A 20,984-nucleotide genomic window follows, 5' to 3' on the forward strand; every position below is an offset into this window, starting at 1 on the left:
TAATTAATATTTTGTTTCCCATTTGTGGGATTGAACACCCTTAGCAGCACGTTTGCTGTTTTTCATAGGGGTCCAAGTTAAATCCGTTTATAGCTGAAACCCAACATTTTGAAAACTATAAACACCTTTTGCTCTGTACTGGCTCAAAAGGACTTCCGCCTTCCTGATTCAACTCAATGCCTGCAGTGCAGGGGTGTGTGTGTGTGCGTGCGTACACGCCCGGGTGTGGGCGTCTTGAGTGGGTGTTGTTTTTTTGGTGAGGTAGTGAGTGCCGATAACAACCGTACTATTTGTATGCTTGTTAGCGTTTGTTGGAGGACAAGTGGCTATATTTACTAGAAGTTCTGATGAAACTACAACCTAAACTTTAAGCACACGTGTTTAATAAAAAATCTAGGCTTGATTGGGAATATTATGATGCCTTGGAAGTTTTTGGTCAAGAATGCTTTGTTTATAACTTCTTAGCAAGGAATCGATACTTAATAACTTGCTTCATAACTTGCTTATTTCCGATGTAACATAATATGTTCCTACAATATTTTGACGAAAAGTTCATTGCGGTAATGATTAGATCATAGAATATTACTGTAACTTATATTAACACAAAAGTACCATGATCTTGACTTTTAACAGCTTCAAAGAAGATCTTGTACGTTCCTCATATTAATTTTTTATCAAAAGGTGGCTGTCTCCCTGTCTTTCAAACTAAATTTCGTATGTCATCATGCGAGATTTTAGATGATATCAGGTGCATCCTTGGCGGTGGGAGCATTTAACTCAATAACAGATCGATACTCTTGTCCGCCACATTGTTTTAAATGGATGCTTAATTTGCACTTTACATGTAACACAAGTCAACAGTAGCAATATGCTATTTGCCTGAATACTCGACTTAAGCCAGTAAAGGGTTAAATCTCCCATCACCATGATCGTCTAAATCGGTTTAATATCCTCTATGCCGGTCAGTCTCAAGACTGTTTTGACGAAGATGGTAGGGTTTGTTTGATCACATCCTCATGAAATGCATCTGGGGATAGCCAGGAGACGCGGCCATTTAGAATAGTCAATTAACACTCGACGTGAGTCTACGGCATGATGTCATTTCTTCCCTCGTCCAGCTCAATGGTCCTTTATGGGCCGTCCCCTGGGAAGATGGATATTTAGTGTCGGGGAAGCAAAAGGAAGAGAACAGAATTTCATGCCAGATATATCCAGCAAATGGGGTGTACGATAAGGTTGCATTTTATGGGTTCTTTGAGATAATACTTAACATTTATACACCAATATAGTTCATACGTTAGCTCTGTATCGTTAATTATAAAAATCAACGTATTTTATCCCCTCTTTTTGTCTTCCTCTCTCTATTTTCTACCTTTATATCATTTTTTGTGTAGTATCTATACAATCATATTTACTATCACATGTACTTCTTTGTTGATGTTCGTGATTGTTAATAAAGTGACATTGAAACAACAAATAAGCCTATATAATAAGGCCCCTAAAACGCCACGTGTAAGATATGCAATTTCAACGTAATCATTGACTCATTGTCATTAGTTTTAAATTACTTCCGGTTGAAAATTCTTTCAATGTACAATGACATCAAAATCATCAATTTCGGTAAGGGTGTTTTTATTCTACTTTTCCAAAGTAGCAGATAGGAGTAGAAGTATCATGTTACGAAATAATAAAAACAGTTTTGTTGTTGTAAAAGTAGTTGTATTTCTCTTGTTGTAAACTTTGAATGAAATATTTAAAATCATTGAAATAACAAAATTAATCGGTTTAATGGAATAAAAAAAAAACCACGCAGTTCCAATGCAAATGCAAAAACGTAAATTTTTAAAGCTAAAAACTGTTATTAATAATGATATATATTTAAGGGCTCGATTTATCTTTATTAATCTATCAATATTCATTTTTTTTGGGGAAACTGTCATTTCTTTTCCAAGTTACTGAAATTATTAACTGGAGAAGATATTTATTTGTCTCTAGGTGCACATAAAAACAATGAGGATTCAATATTAACTCCATCTAGTAAAGAAATGCATCTTAAGGGTGCTTTCATTTTTCTTTTGAAACAGACAATATAACCAACCTAGGAGAGGAAGGGGATTAAATTAACATGCCTAATAAACGACGCCATTAATATATCATTAGTATTGCGAACGTCGTCATGATAACTTCTCAACTGGGAGGGATCAGAAATGCTGAGATTAGTGATAAGGGAGGGCATATGGGGCCTACAGAGCGGACAACGCATATCGAAAACGAATATAATCTTGTTTTTCCTTCTTCAAAGATCTTATTATCATGATTATACTGATGATATGGCGCCAAAAGAATACAGCCTTATTCTGAATAAAATGAAGCAATACAATGTAACTGCATGAATTCAAAGTTTAAGTTTAGTGGTTCTTTATAGTTTTTGAATTCTTCCAAAGTAAGATATTGGATTCATTATACTTTAAAGCGTGTCAGTCTACACTATAAACAAAATCAATGACAAATGTTAATGGTTGATTCTAGTGTACATTCGACTTAATTAGTACTAAAAAAACCCCACAATATTACATGTCATTTGATTTGATCGCAAGTTACCGATCACTGCCTGAAAATGAAATATAAGTTTGCTTTTTTCTCTCTAGAATATCGCTTATTAGAACATTCCACGGAAGGGGATGGGCTTTTGCCCCCCTCCCCTCCCCTTCCGGTTCTTGTCCACTGCCGTCTTTTCTGCCTAGGTGCTGACGAAATCGACCGGGCCGTTAAGTATGATAGGGTGTCCAAAGTTCCAGCATATTTTCAAGAAAACAAAATCGGGAATGTGATATTCGATCCATGATATCTCATGTTATAGATACATTTTATTCAGATCAATTGATCGCAAATGGACAGCCGATTTCCTGAGATATGGATCTGTGAGTGAACTTAAGTCACGTGCGAACTGCGGTCATCTGCGAACTTTGGACACACTTTCAAACCGATCAGCTTTTGCGTAGATACCGAACATTTCGTATCGGTCCTTAAGTAGTAGACGACGCTGATATGGCCCTACGTGTTATGGTGTTGTGAAATGGTGTAATATTGAAGCCCTAAAAATTTGCGCTTCAAAATAATAATAATAATAATAGCCTAATAGTCCACTCCAAATGTTATTAAACCGAAACGGAAATTCTTTTTGCCCAATTGATCGTGATCCCGGCAGCCACTGAGCAGCGCAAGATCGACGTTGCTCTATCCCTTATTGTTGAACGCCAAACAAGGTAGCAACAACTCCCATCTTTTAACGTATTTTGGTATGACGCGGCCGGGGTTCGAACCCACAACCTCCCATGAAGTGATCATGAAGTGCCTCAAAAAATTGAAAATCTTTGAGTGCCGGTTTTAGGGTTTTCCCCAATAGACTGTGGTGTTATAAAAACCGTGAGGAAAACGCAAAATTTGATTTCGATTTCAATTAGATATCTTGATAATCAAACAGGCGATCTGCTTGTAAAAGTCACAGGGTTCCTGCCTGACCTAAAGGTTTATAATTATCATTGCATCATAAGCTAAATCCAGGATTTTGTATTATAATCGGAAACAAGGTTACCGAATCCCTTTAAGAAATGTGCCACATAATACAAAGAAACCCTATATCCATGTTCTTGCTTAATTAATGCTTCTTTATCCCGCTATTTATACACCCAACGTTCAAGGATATTGTTTCAGAATCTGAGACAAAGATACCCAATCCCTTTAGGAAGATGGCAATGTTCTGATTTTGGTCATTATTGGACGCCGCTGATGGTTTACTTTTTTTATTTAGCATAGTTTAAGTTCCTAAAGGGACATATTCAGTCAGAATGAAAATTGTTGGAGATTAATTATTCAATTAAATTAAATTAATTATTGCATGTCATTGACGTAAGGGAACAAAATTCCTGGGGGATGACCTTGCTTGTCTAAATATTAATTAATCGTTATCTCAATTGAGCGGGATAACGATAATTCAAAACTTTCTGGAGAAAGGAGTTGGGGGAGGGGGGTCTAGCTACAAGCATCAACAGCTCACCCTGTACGGATAAGTTTGATGTGAGTTAGAATATACAGATGTTTTTTTTAAATATATTTCCGATAGATCCTAGTCCTATTGGGCAGATTTTTAGTAGGAGGGTTTCAGGTTTTTTTTTTACAAGCCGCATACCTAGAGCCATCTATACACAGAATTTGGCCAACTATATTACAGTTGCTCACAGTATGTCGTATGTTATTTTATCTTGTGCTTGCCCTATCGCGCCCACTGGCTAAATTAATGACGGATTTACGTATGAGAATCGATTCTGCGTACATTTACACAAAAAACAATGCACTTTTACAGCCAAATTGATTATAATGGTGGTGGTGGTTATTTTACCTGACTGCTAAGAAAGCATAAATGCTTGTAAATAAGCAACCAGGCGGCCGACGGCTTCAGGTCCTCTCCGAGGGACCTGGTAATGAGGATTAATGCCTTACCAAAGGGCACTAGCGCATCGACTTTGTTACGAACCAAGCAGAGGTTCAATAGCAAGTGAGCGGTTTAGGCATCTCTACATGATTCGAGGTTGTGGACGCAAACATACAATCCCACATTCGGCCTTCAAGTTGCATTTTAATAAGATAAATACTAATGACTCCATTTTTGTGTATGGGTTCTTTCTTCCTTTTTCTTTGTTGCTTCTTTTGTGCTTATTTTGTTTTAAAGCTTATCTGCCGTAGTTTACAGGAGGGATTAGACCGCTCTGCAAGGTCACTAGACAGGTGGTTATCTCATCAACTCAGCTCTCAGTTAACATAAGAAAAAGAGGATCATGGGGGACCAATGGTCACCGATTAGGCATTGTTTGTTATATAGAGGGCGCAAGTAGCTACCAGTAGTGCAGTGGGCCTTTAATTAATTTTTTCTTGTTATAATTCTTTACTTTCTCCGTTTCTTCCTTTCCTGCATTCTTTTTTATTTAACCACTAGCATCCCCAAATTCTGTCCGAAATAGAAACCTGTATATTCAAGCCGGTTGCATTGCCGACCAATACAACTTTATGCAAAAACAAACCTAGTGTATGATTATAAAACATAATGTTGCCTTGACACAGCAAAACGTTACTAGACTGCTTAATTACTATAGATTTTGTATTTACATCTTGCTCAACGGCTCTGTTTCACAAGATGGCACCCTCTCAAAACAAAAAGTACAGAACAGTGATAATTTTCCTTCTTCTTGAAATACGGTTTTCTCCGAAAACAAAGTATAAGACACGTCGGCCGAGATACTTGATTGTGAAACCAGACGTGTCAGAGACCGCTCAGAGACCAAACGTGATTGCGAATTGCGCGCGCTTTTCTGCCTCGAGAGTGCTTTTTTCCCGCCACTTCTCTGCGCCTTAAGTAGAAATAACTATCCCACTGCGCATCAGCTCAGCCGTAAAGAAGTGGATTGCACACTGTCCTCAAAAACTGAAGGGGTAACCATTTTCAGAGTTTGATGATATCGAGAGAATCCCTGTTTCATCAATCTACGAAAAGTCTGACAGGAAAGAGTAATCCTACGGCAGCATAAAAACTCTTGGAAAACTTTCACAAGCCACATTCTAGGCGCGAATCTACAGGCAGCTGCACATAATTAAAAACAAACGCGGTCCTCCTGTTTTAATAAAGGAATGAAGAGAGATTATAGAAAGGAAAACGGCGCCTGTTAGAAACTTTTTGAACTATATTTTGGATTTGTTTGTGTGATTTCTTCATCGCATCATCGTAGATTGGTCAGCTACTCCAAAGCCTCCAGTGTTGCCCGACGTTTGCTCAGTGAATCCGTGAAGTTGACGGATAGAAACTATCCAACTTAACTCAGAAACATGAATTCAACAATAAGCACCCTACTTTCCTTAGCAGCTCTTCTTATCATAGCCGTCCAGATGTCATCAGCATTAAGTATCACAGAAGGCCCTCAAGGTAAGCTTGAAATATTTCGTTGATATTTTTTAGACCATTGAGAATAAAAGAAAGAGTAGAAAAGAAGATATAGAAGGAGATATGAAAACTCGGGTCACTAATAAGCTGAAACGGGTTGTGTTTCGTTTATTTCAAACATATTGCGAAATCTCTAACAAGCAATATATGCTCGAGAAGTATCACGATCTTTGTTGAGCTTACTACGAAGTAGGTACATGCTAAATGCCAAACATTACGAGCTTAAGAAACTTGTGCTTCATTGTGTTTCTGATTCTTGACATTTTGGGGAGAGCAAGTGATTGCCCCTAAATTATTACGATTGTTGAGCTGAACTATAAACGGGATTATAAATTGATATGCCACTCAAACGACTGGATTTCAGGAGACATTTAATTGTTAAGTAATTCAAACCCACGAATTGAAGTATCTAGGAGTGTTACATTAGATACCCTCAACAGTAGACATACATATATAGTATTTTTATTTTGGTTGAAACCACATAATGCAACGGAATGACATTCATCTGGAAAAAAGTAGCCTATCATTACGAAATTGAAAGAAATATTTTTAAATTCGAATAACAATTCCGTTTTCACGAAAACCCAGCGAATTTTCATAACGTTAATTGGTCGATAGACAGATGAATGATTCTAATGTTTCCAAAAGAGAGATGACAAAAAAAAAATGATTTTGAAAGATTAACGCCAGCAGGAGTCGTTTTATTGCGGAGACTTTTATTACGCGCAAAATCTGATACGGATAGATAATATTAGGGCTGCAATGGCAGTCATTCAAGTGACAAAAACAAATTCTGCTTTAATAAAGTACCGCGTATAACAGAAAAACTACTTACCAGAAAGAAAACTAATCTGATGATTTTAACACTAAAGGCTGACTACGGATGTATAACTCCTTCATTGTTGTGTTTATCATAATTTTGTAGAAGGATCATATAGAGCAAACTTTGTCCTACGCGTTTCAAGAAGTCTTGAAGTGTTACCCTAGGAATCTACAAGGTCCAATTTTTAATTATCTTGGCTTCCGATCCTCAGAATGAACAACCATAATCACGAAAAGCGCTTAGAGGCATAATACGTAGAGTCCTCCAACTGATCTTATCATCTTCCATGAAAATTATGAAGCATCGAATGACGTAGAAATTATTACACATTTTATAGTTTAATAACTGGAAGTACTTCTTAACCTTAGTAGCATCACGCGCTATAACAAACAAGGTTGTTCTCCTACTTCCACTTTTTCTACGTTGTTAATCTTTACCATCTTCTTCTCCTTCGCTTCTTCTTCTTCTTCTTCTTCTTCTTCTTCTTCTTCTCATTATTACTACTACTACTTATACCACTTATACAACTATACTATTAAAATAATAAATCTATATTTATCTACTGCTACTCCTACTACTAATTCGACGACTACTACTACTTCTACTACTACTACTACTTTTTTTGCATTTCCCCTTTCCGTTGATTTCTTTACAATCGTGTATGTACATTTATCAAGATACAAAATATGCAACGATTTTAGTATCAATATGTTCTCGAAATTCCACTAAGGGTCGCAAGCCCTTTGCCGCCGAGCTCCCCCCCCCCCCCTGCATCACGTCCAAAGCGTCAACAAATCTAATTATGAATCATGGATTTTTTATTCGCGTGCACATCATATCATCTGAGTTTTTGTTTTACTATGTCTGACCAGAGACATGACTCTGAATGTCTTCGTGCGGCAAGAGCAAGCTTGCAAGACACAGCGAGAGACAGAAAGAAAGAGAGAGATAGAGAGAGATAGAGAGAGAGAGAGTCAGAGAGGGAGTGGGGTGAAGACAGTAGGATGATACAGAGAGTCACAATTAGAGAGAGAGAGAGAGAGAGAGAGAAAGAGAGGGAATAACATAGAGAGGGAAAGAGAGAAAGGAGATACAGAGTGTCACACAGAGAGAATAAATATAACTTTCTCAATTAGTGAATAGTGTAGGCTGTTTCCAGGGACGAGTGTTTACTACTATTAACACGAGGAAAACGAACCAGTACTCCCCCGGCCATTGTATTAAAATGAGATGACATTGCCTACAAATAGTTTCAAAAGTATTTTTTTGTTATTCGATGCGTCGTATCTCCCCCTCTCTCTTTCGCAAGAAAAACAAAAATAACTAGAAAATGTTGTAGGCGTATCCGTAATTAGAGCAAGGATACTTCATACATGGAAGTTCTTTCTCAAGAAAAACAAAAATAACTAGAAAATGTTGTAGACGTATCTGTAATTAGAGCATTTTTTCAAATTGTTGCATTAAACTGTTTTGACCGAAATGATGTACCAGTAAGTATCATTTTCTAGTAATTAATATAATGATGAACATCGCCTTTTCAAGATGCTCCACCATTCTGTACATGCCATAAACCAATCGAATATTATCATAATGGATTACACATATACTCGTATAATATCTATGTAATGAAAAAAAGCTTAAAGGTAAAGACCAGTTATGGTCATGCGATTGCATTGTGAAAGAAACGTTGTGGAATCGATCAGAAAAGGTTGATCATCTAGCATCTAGCATCTGCAAGGTTCTGGAATCATCAAAATTATAAGAAATTTGGCCCATTCTTCGTAAAGTTACAAGCACTATACACAGAAAGATGTATATGGGACTACCCTATATCTCTCACAGACCATGAGAGAAACAAATTTACCAAATATATGAATTAGTAGGCGGTTTCCTGGCAAATTTGTTATCATCATGTATTAGTCAAAACATATTCTTTCACATGATTGGTAATGAGAGCTTCCATTTCATTTTTTGAAATTGGGGCGTTTCCAATACTGGTCTTTACCTTTAATATTGTGTCTTTTTTACTACAATGTAATGCCTCTGTGTTGCTTCATAATGGTAGATTGTAAAATAAATAATTAATGCCTCTAAACTAAATCATAGAGTGTTAATGTTGAGGAGATACAATCATAAAAAACGTACTTTTATCATTCAGTAGATACTAATTCATATTTCGATTGTAAATGCAATCCATTCGTTCTGTACTTCACACACACACAAACACATTTACATATTATTTTGCCAATCTTTCATTTACTTCTCATTTTTCACGTTATATAACGTTTGATATAAAGTTTCTTTCACCTTTTTTTTGCTGAGCATTAAATCACGATTTCTGACATTCAATACTCCTCCTCTCTCTCTCTGTCTCTCCCTCTCTCGCTCTTTTGACTCTCTCTCTCTCTCTCTCTCTCTCTCTCTCTCTATCTGTCTGTCTCTCTATCTCTCTCTCACACACGCACTCCCTCTCTCTATATATACATATATATCTTTGTATTTATGTTTGTATCTTTTTCATTCCCCGACATATTTTATGTTACAAACATGATTGTAAAAAAGCTGTTACCGATTTTTTTTTTCAGGTGTACATGCGTCTTGCATCCATTAACATTTAAACATATTGACTCGGATCTTATCATATATCCCCTTAAGTCACACGTATATGGGGAAATATCAAACGGTACTGAATATAGAAGCTTTACTCTGCGGATTAAATGCATCCTGGTAAATTGGAGACATGTTTGTTCTTGAAGTAAAATGATGAGAAGGTTTTCACTCCCTCCTGAGAACAAACGACATCTTGAGAAGAAGTGCTTGAAACTACTGAAAGAGAGACGAAATTAGGCCCTTGATATTGAAGTGTTCCCGCAGGGCATGAATCATTAACGGACATTACACACTCTATAGAAATAAAGCCTTTAAACATTTATAAATCGTTTGTAGTTTAAAGCCATGAACGACGGAAGGAAAGTTATACAAACACTTTAATTGGCAAGAAGAATATCCATAATACAATATAATCTCAAACATTGTTTTAGAGTCTATATTTCCTCTCTTGGAAAATGTAATTTTAAAAAAGTAACTAAACTGCTATTCGTCACTGCTAAATAATTAGGTGATTTGCAGCACCTCTGAAATGACGAAGAAACGATTGCCAGACGACATCGGAAGTACGATCGACAAAAAAAAAAGAAAAAAAGAGGAACTGTTAAGCCTCATATTGACGGAATTTTCCCGATATTTTCAATATTTCGATAAAAAATGAACGTCTGAGAATTTAATCAGCATCACAGCAACGGGACACTTTCACATTGGAGTTCCTGTGAGTTAAAACCAATAATATTTACGTGAATATTCTCAGAAATATAATTTCCCATAGGGTTTCAGAGCTTGTTTTATTCTCCGACACTTGCGTTTTTCATAAAACGTTGTAAAAGTTACATAGAAATGTTTAACTTTTTTTGTTGTTAGTGGTGTCAATTCTTTTGTTGTTGAATACTAATTTGATTTTTTGGTGTTTCTTTTCATGCAGGAGGCTCGGCATGGGCTTTGGAGGATAATGAAGAACCGGTCGATTACAGGAGTGTATTGAAACTGATGAAATACGAGATTTTGCTAAAACTGATGAACGATTTATGCGACGAGCTCGATATGTGTCCACCAAGCCAGGTGCCTGCCAGACAAGCACCCGTGGTCAGAAGGGGTGATAACAACCAAGAGAGGAGGAGAGGTGAGTTCCACTACTTTTGTGGCGATGTCATGGTGTAGTGGTTCATTCACCTGACTCTCAATCCAAGTGTTGAGGGTTCAAATCCCAGCCTGTCAGCCATTCTTTTTCAGAGTATGTTTTAATGATGAAATATTCTTCCACACTAAAACGATTAAACAAAGTCATGAATAATCTTATTTGTTATACCTTCCCGAGAACTCAAGCTTCTCTCTTTAATACTGGGTAATCTGCGCGTTTTCAGTTTTAAAGCGTTCATGAAAAGTACAGCGAGACTTATTTGATGTTACCGAATGCCTAATTAAGAGCGCTTAAAGGTAATACAAAGTTTTGGTATGGGGTAATGAATTTGGTTCAAATGAACATATTGGAAGCATATGCTACCCTACACTATTCAGTGATCGTTGTCGCTGTTGAAATAGAGTCTAAAGTTATGAAATTGTTAATAATAAACTCTGTATTTTGTATAGCTCCCTCTCAAGGTCAAGAAATTAATTAAGCTATAAATCAATGTTTCCTGACTAAAAATGACCGATAGCTATTCCCGTTTGGAAATCATATATCACAACTACATATTCTGAAATGTTCATGGTCGCAGCTACCATTGTACGGCCGTAGGCGCTATTTGAAATTTATCAAAATTTACCGGGAGTACCGGAAAATTTTTATATTCAATTTTTCTCGAAAGCAAAAGTGTTTTAGGTGCTAAATTTTCTAGTGCTTATAATACATCCCGAGGGGCATCCAAAGATATCAAAATTGTAAAGAATCAATATCCACCCAATTTTCAAAATTTCCCAACACTTTGTATTACCTTTAATAGCATACCTTGGAAGACTTCGTTCGTTTTTTCATTACACTATGATACCAGGCGCCAAAGTTTGACCAAGATTGTAATCTTCCGAAGTACACGATTATCAGAAGGTTCAAAAAATAATTCCCATGACTGGGTCTCCGGCGCTAGTGTTCCTTCTGATCAAGATGTTGACAACGTAATACATGAGTTTTAAAACTGAAGACAGAGGCCGGGAATCCATGTAGTACTTTGGAAGTTGGTTTGATATGAAGGGTGAAATATTAGAACGGGTTTTTAAAAAGAAAACCTCGTCAGATCATTCCTTATCGTGGGTATATTTTGCATATTGGCATCTTGCACGGTTGACCATTTAAATTTTGTTCCATTCCATTTCCTTTTGAAATGAATGGCTTCGTTTAGTCAGTATGTTTTTCTCTTCTAAAACTTATTGACAAATATTGACGAGGCATGATTGTTTTTTTCTAAAAGGAAAGGTTATGCATGATAGACTCTTTGTTTCTAACAGAAAAATATATATGGTCTTAAATTATATTTTTAAGTTATTACATTCAAAGGTTGAGCAGGATCACAATCCATTTTTTCCTCTCTACAAAATTGCTTGCTGTGACTGGACACAATATTTATATTTAGTTATTTGCAGTGTACAATGTGTTAAATTAAGTAAAACTTTCTTTTTTTTTAAACCGAGATTAGAGCGGACTGAGACATGGAAAATTAAAATTTGAGAATGTATACCCTATAGAAAACTCACCTGAAAAAAAGAAGATTTTTTAAATAAAAATAATATTATCCATCCCCGTTTTTGCTTCAATAAATTAAAAATGCTTAGTTCATGGAGGAAAACTAAAACCCCGTCTGCAATTTGGTCAGATAATAATGGAAACGCTTTAATAGCCAGGTTAGCAATCTCCTTGTGATTTCGTAAATTACAGTTATTATCTTCGCTTCAGTGGCGGTCCGAGAATTCTGGCTTAATAAGCACTGAAACTCTAGCGAAATATGATTGAGATCTTATAAGCACTCTCTATCATCAAACCATAACAATCTTCATCAAGTGCTTCAACCTTTGAAATGAATTTCGTTGAGAGTCTTCAACGGGATGCAACGCTTGAAATAATGGAAGTGTAATTCTAGTCGTTTTTTCATAACTAAATAGAAAAACGAGAAATACAAACCTACACAAATTTACATCGTTACTTATTATCGTATACATGGTTAAAGGCATCGTTTAACAATGTTAAATCTGAGATGCGCGGCACTACGAATTATCAGTGTATGTGATATGGTGTAATATTGAAGCCCTAAAGAATTTGCGCATCAAAATGATCAAGAAGTGCCTCGAAATAGTAATAACCTTTGAATGACCGGTTTTTACCATACTCGTTTTCCCCAATAGACTGTACTGTTATGAAGACCGTTGGGAAAACGCAAAATTTGATTTCGATTTTCAATCGTAAATATATTGATAATTAGACCGACGATCGGCTTGTAAAAGTCATGGGGTTTCTGACTGACCTAAAGGTTTATAATTATCATTGCAGCATGAGCTAAATCCAGGATATTGTTTCATGATCGGAGACAAGGTTACCGAATCCCTTTAAGAAATGTGCCAAATATTACATAATACAAAGAAACCCTATATCCATGTTCTTGCTTCATTAATGATTCCTTATCACGCTATTTATACACTCAACGTTCAATCTAATACGGGTTGTCCTTAATAATAACTCACAACCCGCCCATGATTAATTTTGCAAACTCATGACTCTTAGTACGGTCAAGTGAATTTCTTTTGATGGCTTCTCAAAAATCTTGTCGTGCCAAAAATACTCATGACATGCCGTCACCAGTAGAGATCCGTCAAATTAAATGTTTTGCGACCCAATCAATTTCTACGACAAAATCATTCCAAGTGATAAAATATACCAAACCAAATTACAATTGTTTGTGTCATTTTGTTCTCATATCTATCCCGTTTTATTAGCTTCACTATAACTTTAAAAATGTATCCGAAATAGAAGGAGAAGTCATGAAATCTAACGTGTGTTTTTTGTTTAACAAACTTGCGGCTTCCACTAAAGTCATTACATACTCTGGCAAATATGTACACAGTAATTTGTGAGAGTACTTCTTTTGCTCATGTGAACTCCGTGGTCGACCACATTTTCGTTCAAGTGTGGGAAGGATATTGCCCAGGGAGTGGGTTACCACAAATCTTTAAACTAACTTTTGTTCATTTGCCATAATTATATGAGTTGGCGAAATTATCGATAAGTATTAGGTAATAAGTACCTTATACTATTGGGTCAAAATGAATCGAGTTTGGGGCCGATCGATAATTATTGTGTTCGCTGGATCGTCAATTTCTCAGCAACATTGTAAGATCTTTTCTTTTAAAATGAGCAAATATTTTTCTCCTCAAAACGAAATTATAAAGAGAGGGGCAATTGATTATGTTTGATTTGATTTGATTTCTGCATTTTCATACATTAATAGGCAGTTACAATATGAACGTTCTTATGTTGGATATCGGAGCTCTCGATCTCTTTAGTTGACCATATTTCTTATGGAAATTATGGTTTAAAGATTCTCCTCCAAAAATCTGAGCACTGTTTCATAAAACGTATTTTCAATACAAGTTACCGTAACTTTTATAAGCTACTGCAACAATTGAATTTGATTGGCTGCTGGCAACTATGTTATTGAAATGTGGCGGTCTCTAATGATAATTTTCATGTATCAGGCTCCTAATAAAAATGTAGTTTTGTTTCCTCAACAATATCAATTTCCGTGAGCTAAGATATTCCCCCCCTCCACTTTTCCATCTTCAATAGCCATGATAACAACTAAGAAAGATTTTTTTTTTTTTAATAACTGTCTCTAGATATTCATTGTTGAAGTCGTACGAATGTTATTTATATCTCTTGTATCATTATTTTTATGAAGGGTTTCCTATATTTTCGGGAATATTTTGTAAGGGATCCGCCCACAATAGTCCTTGTTTATTAAGTCTCATCTTTATCCCTATGATTGTATTAAATACATTTATTGTTCATTGTTCATGTGCAGTATTGCCATTGTAAGGTTTCTTAATTAAACTACAGCATTGTCCTAAAAGAATTTAGAGTTTAGTTTCGCCCACACAATCTGCGTTTCAAACATCATGTAAACTTAAAGAAACCCTGTTTTAAACTTGTATTCAGTATCATTCAGACAAAAGTCAATCTCACCAAAAGGGGAAAACATGATTACAAGAAATACATCTTTTTGCATATCATGTATATATATATATATATGTTCCATAGCTTAGAAGCCGTTGGAGGCAGCAATGAAATGGACCTTGAGACACATGCTCCCCATAACTTTCTGTCTTTAGCTGTTCTGGTTAGCTGTTCAAATGACATTCTCGTCCACTGCTTGGTGTTATCAGTTTAGTTGGTCTGTCCCTCTTTCTTCTCCCATCGGTTCCTCCTTCAAAATGGTGCTTGTCAGGCTACTCTTCCATCTAGTTACATGCAGAAACTTTTGTAGCTGTCTTCTTTTCACAATTGTTATGAGGTGATCTTGTTCCCCTATACGATTCTCCATTATCTCTCTCTCTCTCACTTTCTTGTTTGACATATGTGAAGAGTAGCAGATATGCAGAAATCCTCGCTTTCCTATCTCTGCATTCAGTGTCCGTGTTAACAACCATATAAAATAACTGATGTTACCAGCTCAATCTAGATGTCATTGTGGTTCTCCTGTCATTCAATATTAGTGTCAGAATTCCAAGGGCAGATGTGCAATGGCAAATCTTATTTTGACTTTCTGAGCAGGTTTAGCATCCTCTGTGGTAGATGGCCCTAGATACTTGAATTGATCAACAGTATCAAGCTGTTCTCCTTCAATCGTTACAGTTACATTCTCATCAACACCCATCTTCAGGATGTTGCTTTTCTCAGCCGTGAGGTTCATGCCATGTTTTCTTGCACTCTTTTCCAGGCGTCTTTGCATATTAACAAACCAACACCAAAAAACTTACTAAACCAAACTAAAATAAAGTAAAGTAGCTTAATAAAACAAAAACTAAAGTGCTACGAACCTTATGTATTTTGATGTATATGATAATTTATGCGCATAAGTAAAATGAGTAGGTGAAGGAAGATTGATTAATAAAAAACCACAGTTATACTCAAAGGTAAAACAATTGTGTTTGTTTTGTTAAAAACTTGTGCTGCTTTGAGTAATTGTGTGTTGTGAGTTGCAGGATAATTCTAAATTAAATACTGTAGAATCATCTGGTTGTGATATATAGATGGTAAAGTTCAAGTAAAGTAAAGTAAACTAAACTAAAACAAACAAACAAACAAGCATATTCACTAGGAAATATTGCATGCAAAGTGAAATTAAATGCCCGAAATGTCCTTTTAAATTTTAACCGCTGCCATTTCAGAAAAGTTAATAATGATATTATGCAACATCAATTAAGAGCCATTAGTAACATTATTCTTTCAAATCTAAGATTTTTTTTTTTACTTTAAAAAAAAATTGCATTCAATACGACCTGTGGTAGCTCATAAACTGCAATAATGTTTTTATCTAAATGGACTGTCAGGATGTAAATTTTGATTGTATACAGTTGTTTGATTTGTCCTATCTAAGAAGTTGGATTCATCTACAAACTTGAACCATTTTGTCAATGTTTTATGTATCAGTACCTATAAGAAGCTTTCTCTTTAAATGTAGAGGAAAGGAAATCAGCTAAGAGTCATAATATGGATCACTAATCTTCTAGAGTTAAATCCACTCCAAAGTATGATAAAATCCATGGTAGATAGGTGAATATTAATTTTTAGAGTGAATTCCTCTCTTTAAATGGATTTCCACCTGTGTAAATTTCTAGTGAAGGATCCCAAAAGAAGTAAGCTTATCTTACTGATTATGTTCAATTCGCTTGCGATATATTTGACCTGAAGACTAATTATCACTTTTCTCTTCTATTTTGTCCTGCAGGTGGCGCGCATCTATTCTGGAGGACAGGCGTATTGAATAAGTCACCAATCATGAAAGCAGCTAATTGAGAATCATTCCACTCAACCATCTGAAGAACATAAAGTATATGTAGCATATACAACTTAATAGAAGAAAAGTTATGATGATGATGATGATGAGAACCTTACCTATAATATTCCAGTTGGAGGGGTTGTCCTTTGAATTACTTAAAAAATATGGAGACGATTTTATTCTTACTTCTTCGCATGGGTATCCTAAGATATCTCGGACCAACTTCTGTTTTTCTTTAACAATGACGACACTTTACCGATATTGATTATGTATACTATAATTTATTGTAACAAAATGCAAATTTAATGGAAGTGTTCAAAAATTTGACTTCTATTAAGAACGTTCCATTTGTCAATGGATGGGAGGGATGGGTTCTAAATGTCTACATCTTCATTAATAACGATGTCTAACATGCATGCGATTTAATGAATTTTGCACATCTACGAATGTCTCTTAATTCTATTTGAATTTCAGTCACCTTAAAAAATGGCGTGTTCTAGAATAATCGTTACAAAATTAAAAATAAGCATACTGGAATAGCAAAGCGCCAGGAGCATCAAATGTGTCTCACAGAGATGAGTAGTATACCAGAAACCATATTCATCAGTATTATTATTATTACTATTGTCATTTGAACTTGTTACTGATTAATTTGCTATCACGTAACGCGGTTGAATTTGTCAATAATGTAACGACAGTATCCCACTGTAACAGGGCTGACAGGTGCCTCCCCCCTCTCTTTCGTAACTTGCCGAGGTGGCTTTCACTAAGTCCATGCCCACGGCCATTTGTTAACGGGTGTACTTGAAATCGTGTACCGAGGCCACTTAGCTTCGGTTAATAGCCCCTTGGTATTAGGTTGTGGGGACGTCTTGCCACTGTACCCAATCTCCACGGAGTCCTTCATACCATCGTTCTAACATCATGGCTACCAATATTTGAATTCATGAATACCAAAAAGCGGATGATTTCGTAGTACACTTGGGAAAAAGACCCACCGTTCATTCACCTTTCCTTAAAAAAAGAAGGGGTAGTTATCGGAGCTCTCTGGCATTTGAAGTAAACTAATTTCCAAGAAGGGGTCTGGTCTTTCGTTTATCAGGTTTCTGTCAATGCATACTGTAGCTGGAAGGTTTTACTAGGGGGTAGTACACATACTTATTGTATACAATTTAATGATGTTGTGTTTCTTCCCAGGTACGGATTCTTTTCATCAACTAAACGATTTAAGTTTAGAATTGATTGACCTGCTACCTTCGTATTAGTAATAGGCCTATGTAACTATTCAACAAGAGAAAATAAGTTTGATTTTTCTTTAGTCAATTTCTTGAAGAAAAACACTGTTAAAGCTAGCATCACATGAACTTTATTTTTAAACATTATCTTTTTATATTATGACTTTGTGTTCAAAAGATGTTGCTGAATAACCATTTTAGAGAAGTGAATGCAAGAATTTCGCAATGTTCGCATTGTACCTGCAAAATATTCAGTACTCATAGGCCTATTCCTTATGGTTTGATGTTGATGTGTAACTTGTTTTTACATTTTGATTGGAATATTAATCCGCTTCGCTGCTAGAAATTGCGAATTTCTAGAGATGTAAATCCCTTTTTATTCGTCAATATCGTAAACCAAATGTAACGCTCCTAAGGTTAAGGTTCTCATAGGTTTAAATGTAAACATATGACATCGCGAATATTCAGGAAATCAATTTTTCGTGCTTTTAGACAATATTGCCTTGCCGGGTAAATGTTAGTTATTTAGAAGAATTTATTTCATGTTGTTTAAATTAGTGATATGCATAATTTGATTTGTACTAATTCATGTCATTTATTTCAAGAAATTGATTTTAAGGTTTAATATCGCTTATTTGATTTCAGTTTGATAAATCTCGTCATGATTTAAATAAGAATATGTAATTTTTCTGTTGAAAATAATGCCTTGTAATAAATTACGTTATTATATCCAATTTCCCTTGTTGTATTGCATCCATATACATGTAATTGTAAACTAGTAAGTACATGTACGAGGATTGTCTTTTGACATAATTTTTTTTTCTTCAATAGTGCAATTAGAGAAGCCACAAATTAAATAATCAAGACTTCAACTGTCATAGATCAGCTTATTAGACACCAATTAAAAGACCGGTTGCACTCTGCATTGCAAATGCTTTGCTTTCAAGCACTTTTCCGGTCTTCATTGGCCGCGTGGTTACCCGTCTATTCCTTGCATGTATCAAGATTAATGCATAAATCTTTAAGAAGTCATAATGAAAAAATGCAAACATTTAATGTTGTTACGTAGGTCATTTCATAATGTTTTTCATACCTAGCAACAACTAATGTATGTAGTTCGCATTCTGACTATTGCAGTAAAATCATTCGTAAAAGGTGCATTAAATAAGTTGCAACGAGGCAGTTCAAAATGACATATGCATTGAATTTGATTATACGAAAGTGGCAAATTGCCCGACTGCTATACATTTGCCTTTACGATGACACCACTCATCGCATTTATATATTTCCTTGCTCTTAAGATACCCTTGAACTATACCTGGGCTAAGTAATGGCGATTGTATATATCATGATTGTAGATACATGGCATTATTTTCATAATGCAAGTTCACAATGCAAGTAACATGCAATTTGCGCAGGATTGCATTGTAATTTATTTATTTATGTATATGTTGCTAGTTACGACAGATTTTTATTTTGTATGTCCATGAAACGAAGTTTTCAGTTCCTTTTTGTTTCGTCAAAATTATTTTTGTGATGAGTCTGTAGAAGACTTAGGGGCTGGTATTCCTATTGTAATGTTGGAGACGAATGCATTGTATAATGCGCATATTTCAAATTCAAATAAATATATGATAACTTTAAACCGTGCACGTGTTTTGAATGATCGTAACATGGTGCAAACGACTGGGAGACGGAGAGAGAGAGAGAGAGTGAGAGAGAGAGAAAGGGGAAAAGAATGAAATAGGGAGAGAGAGAGCGAGCATAAATGTGAGGGAGGAAGAGAGAAAACAGATGTGGGAGAGATAGAGGAGAAAAAGAAATAAAATTCTTGAGAAAAGATACGAGAGTGCGCGGGAGTGTGTGGTGAGAGAGAGAGGGAGAGAGAGAGAGAGACCGAGCACCATCTAAAGATATCATAGTGAAAAAGTTTAATGAATATCTTAGTAAAATGGTCCGAATCTGGCAAAACTATTCCAAACAGTTGAACAGATTTTCATGATTATTTAGGAGAACCTAATATGCAAAGTATATTTTTGGTGCCCACAAATGACAAAGAATTGCTTGGTATTGTTAGAGCCCTAAAGAACAAGAAAGGGAAAAGTTCTGGGTATGATCATATTGGGAATTAACTTATTAAGCAAGGTATTGTCGGTATTCTTCAACCACTAGTCAATTTTTTTTTCAAATTGTCTATGTCAAGCGGAGTTGTAGTGGAAAACGTGAGGATTGCAAGAGATATACCAATTAAAAAAAAAGGGTGACTCTCAATTACTGACAAATTATCGTCCGATTTCTTTCCCAACATGTTTTTTCAAAAACTCTGAGAAAGCTTATTTATGCAAGAACTATATTTTTTAAAAGCAAAACTTGTGTCTTAAGTAATTATCAGTTTGGTTTTCAGGAGAAGCATACAACAACACATGCAATTTTACACTTTATAGATGAACTTCCTTTTGCCTTAGATAGTCACTTACGCAATATCGGTAATTTTTAGACTTTCCAAGGCCTTTGATACTGAAGACCATGACATTCTCATGAGTAATATGCCATTATGGTGTCAGGGGAGTCGTCTTGGATTGGTTTAGAAGTTATCTTACTGATCAAAAGCAATATTGGTAATAAAATGGATTTGTCTCTTGCCCCCCAAAACTAACATGCATTGTTCCCAAGGAATCCCTTTTGGGATTTTTGTATATTAACGATTTTCAATGCTCATCAAGTTTATTATCTTTCATAATTGTTGATGATGACTCAAGTGTATATTTTTCTCACAAATGTCCGAAAATATTGTTGAAAACTGATATTAAAGAGTTCCGAAAAGTTATGAATTGGAATAATGTTAATAAATTTATCCTTGAATCTTCAGAAAACTAATTATATGCTGTCATTTTTTTTGCCAGGTGATGTGACATTTAATGTCCCCATCGATAGAGTAGCTTCAACAAAATGTCTTGGAATATTACTGGTTTTATCTATAAGTTGAGATCTACTTTCATTTTTATCATTTATTAAATATGGTATTTTTGAATGGGGCAAATCATCAAGAACTCGAATTCATATGATTTTTGTTGTGCAGAAGCGGGTTATTAGAATATTTCTAAAGCATATTATCGTGCACATACAAATCTAATTTATCATGAAAACAGTATTCTAAAACTAGGAGATCTATATTCGATGCAACTTGGAATGCTTATATTTAGCATTCACTCTGGGGACTTCTCTTCTTCCCTTGCTCAAATCTTTAGATCAGGTAGCTGATTCTTTAAACCTAACGCGATAAATGCTACTAATTCAAAATCCACTTCTTCAAAATTGTCTCCGAAATTAGCCTTCGATTA

The 20,984-nt window shown here is 35.4% G+C and overlaps 1 protein-coding gene across 1 annotated transcript; it reads left to right on the plus strand.

The window, feature by feature from the left end:
- Positions 1–5,456: 5,456 nt before the first annotated feature.
- LOC752890 lies at positions 5,457–19,288 on the plus strand. Its single transcript, XM_001177757.4, has 3 exons — positions 5,457–5,974; positions 10,351–10,548; positions 16,358–19,288. The coding sequence occupies exons 1-3, from the start codon at positions 5,878–5,880 to the stop codon at positions 16,423–16,425; spliced, it is 363 nt and encodes a 120-aa protein (XP_001177757.1). The 5' UTR covers positions 5,457–5,877; the 3' UTR covers positions 16,426–19,288.
- Positions 19,289–20,984: the final 1,696 nt, after the last annotated feature.

Source organism: Strongylocentrotus purpuratus, unplaced genomic scaffold, assembly GCF_000002235.5.
Source record: "Strongylocentrotus purpuratus isolate Spur 01 unplaced genomic scaffold, Spur_5.0 spur5_scaffold_16, whole genome shotgun sequence".
Classification (NCBI taxonomy): Eukaryota; Metazoa; Echinodermata; class Echinoidea; order Camarodonta; family Strongylocentrotidae; genus Strongylocentrotus; species Strongylocentrotus purpuratus.